The sequence below is a fragment of the Orycteropus afer genome, unplaced genomic scaffold (genome assembly GCF_000298275.1).
Source record: "Orycteropus afer afer isolate SDZICR_OR568_19922 unplaced genomic scaffold, OryAfe1.0 scaffold00177, whole genome shotgun sequence".
Lineage (NCBI taxonomy): Eukaryota > Metazoa > Chordata > Mammalia > Tubulidentata > Orycteropodidae > Orycteropus > Orycteropus afer.
This window is the reverse complement of record NW_006921764.1, coordinates 2593199-2594229: the sequence shown is the minus strand read 5'-3', so window position 1 is coordinate 2594229 and position 1031 is coordinate 2593199. Positions and strand designations below refer to the sequence as shown.

At 61.0% G+C, this 1031-nt stretch overlaps 1 protein-coding gene across 1 annotated transcript in view; it reads left to right on the top strand.

Annotated features, from left to right (window-relative positions):
• The first annotated feature begins 424 nt into the window (after nucleotides 1–424).
• LOC103202342 (IKBKB interacting protein) overlaps nucleotides 425–1031 on the top strand; it is a 31011-nt gene continuing 30404 nt past the window's right edge. Inside the window, exon 1 of the mRNA XM_042781820.1 lies at nucleotides 425–600. Coding sequence (XP_042637754.1) covers nucleotides 425–600 — 176 coding nt within the window. The remainder of the gene's footprint in view (nucleotides 601–1031) is intronic.

Below are 1031 nucleotides of genomic sequence, written 5' to 3'. Positions count from 1 at the left end.
GCTCCCATAAGAAAGAGCTCCACCCTTCGTCGAGAGGCGTGGCTAAGCCACAGGGGCGCGCCGAGCTCCTATGAGAGGAAGACCCAGGCGACGGCGGCGCGCTCTAAGTGGCGCGCGCGGCCTGGCCCCACCCCCCGGGTTTCGGCTGCATGCACGCTCCGGGAGCTACGATTTCCTCCTGTTTGTGGCCGTGCGCAAAGGAAGGCGGAGATGGAAGAACTAGGAGGCCGGCTGCTGGGAGATGCTGTGAAGCAGCAAGGATGACGAGGAGAGCGAGAGGGGCCGGGTTTTGGGCGGTGCCAAGCCTGTGAGCGGGCGGTGTCTCCTCCGCAGCTTCGGGAGGAGGCAAAAGCGGCCACGTCCCGTTCCCTCAAGGTGAAGAAGCCGCCCCGTCTCGGGTTTGTCTCCCTCAGGGCCCGCAGACATGTCCGAGGTGAAGAGCCGGAAGAAGTCGGCGCCCAGGGCAGCGTCCTCGGAGCCCCGGAAGAGGAGCGAGGGCGGAAAGTGCCCCGATGCCCGGGACGGTGGAGGCAGGGGCTGGGCGGACCCCCGGACAGGCCTGAGCCTGCTGTCGCTGGGGACATGTCTGGGCCTGGCCTGGTAAGTGGACGCGAGACAAGGGAGAGTTGTCCGCGCAGCTGCCTGGGTCCTATGCCCTGCCGCCTGCAGTCGCCCCACTCTTTGGGATCGTGTCCCTGCCCTAGCCCCACCCAGCTCAGCGTGCCGCTAACCTCCATCCCGTTAACCTTCAACTCCAGATTGTGCCTCTGCCTGGACCCCAAAGGAGGGGCAGCCTAATGTTTTTTAGTTTCTTTCCCTCATCCTTGTAATTTAGTTTATAGTAGTAGCATGTTCTCTCCGCTCGTCTTAAGTTGAGCGAGTCTGCCATTTCTTAAGAGATGCAGATTTTCCAAACTTTATAAAACGTTTGCTACACGTTAGAAGCTTACTCATTTTCATAAACCATTAATTCCTGTCCTCATTAGTCCAGGACCTCCCCCCCCCCCGCCTCCTTCCTTCCCCTCTCCACC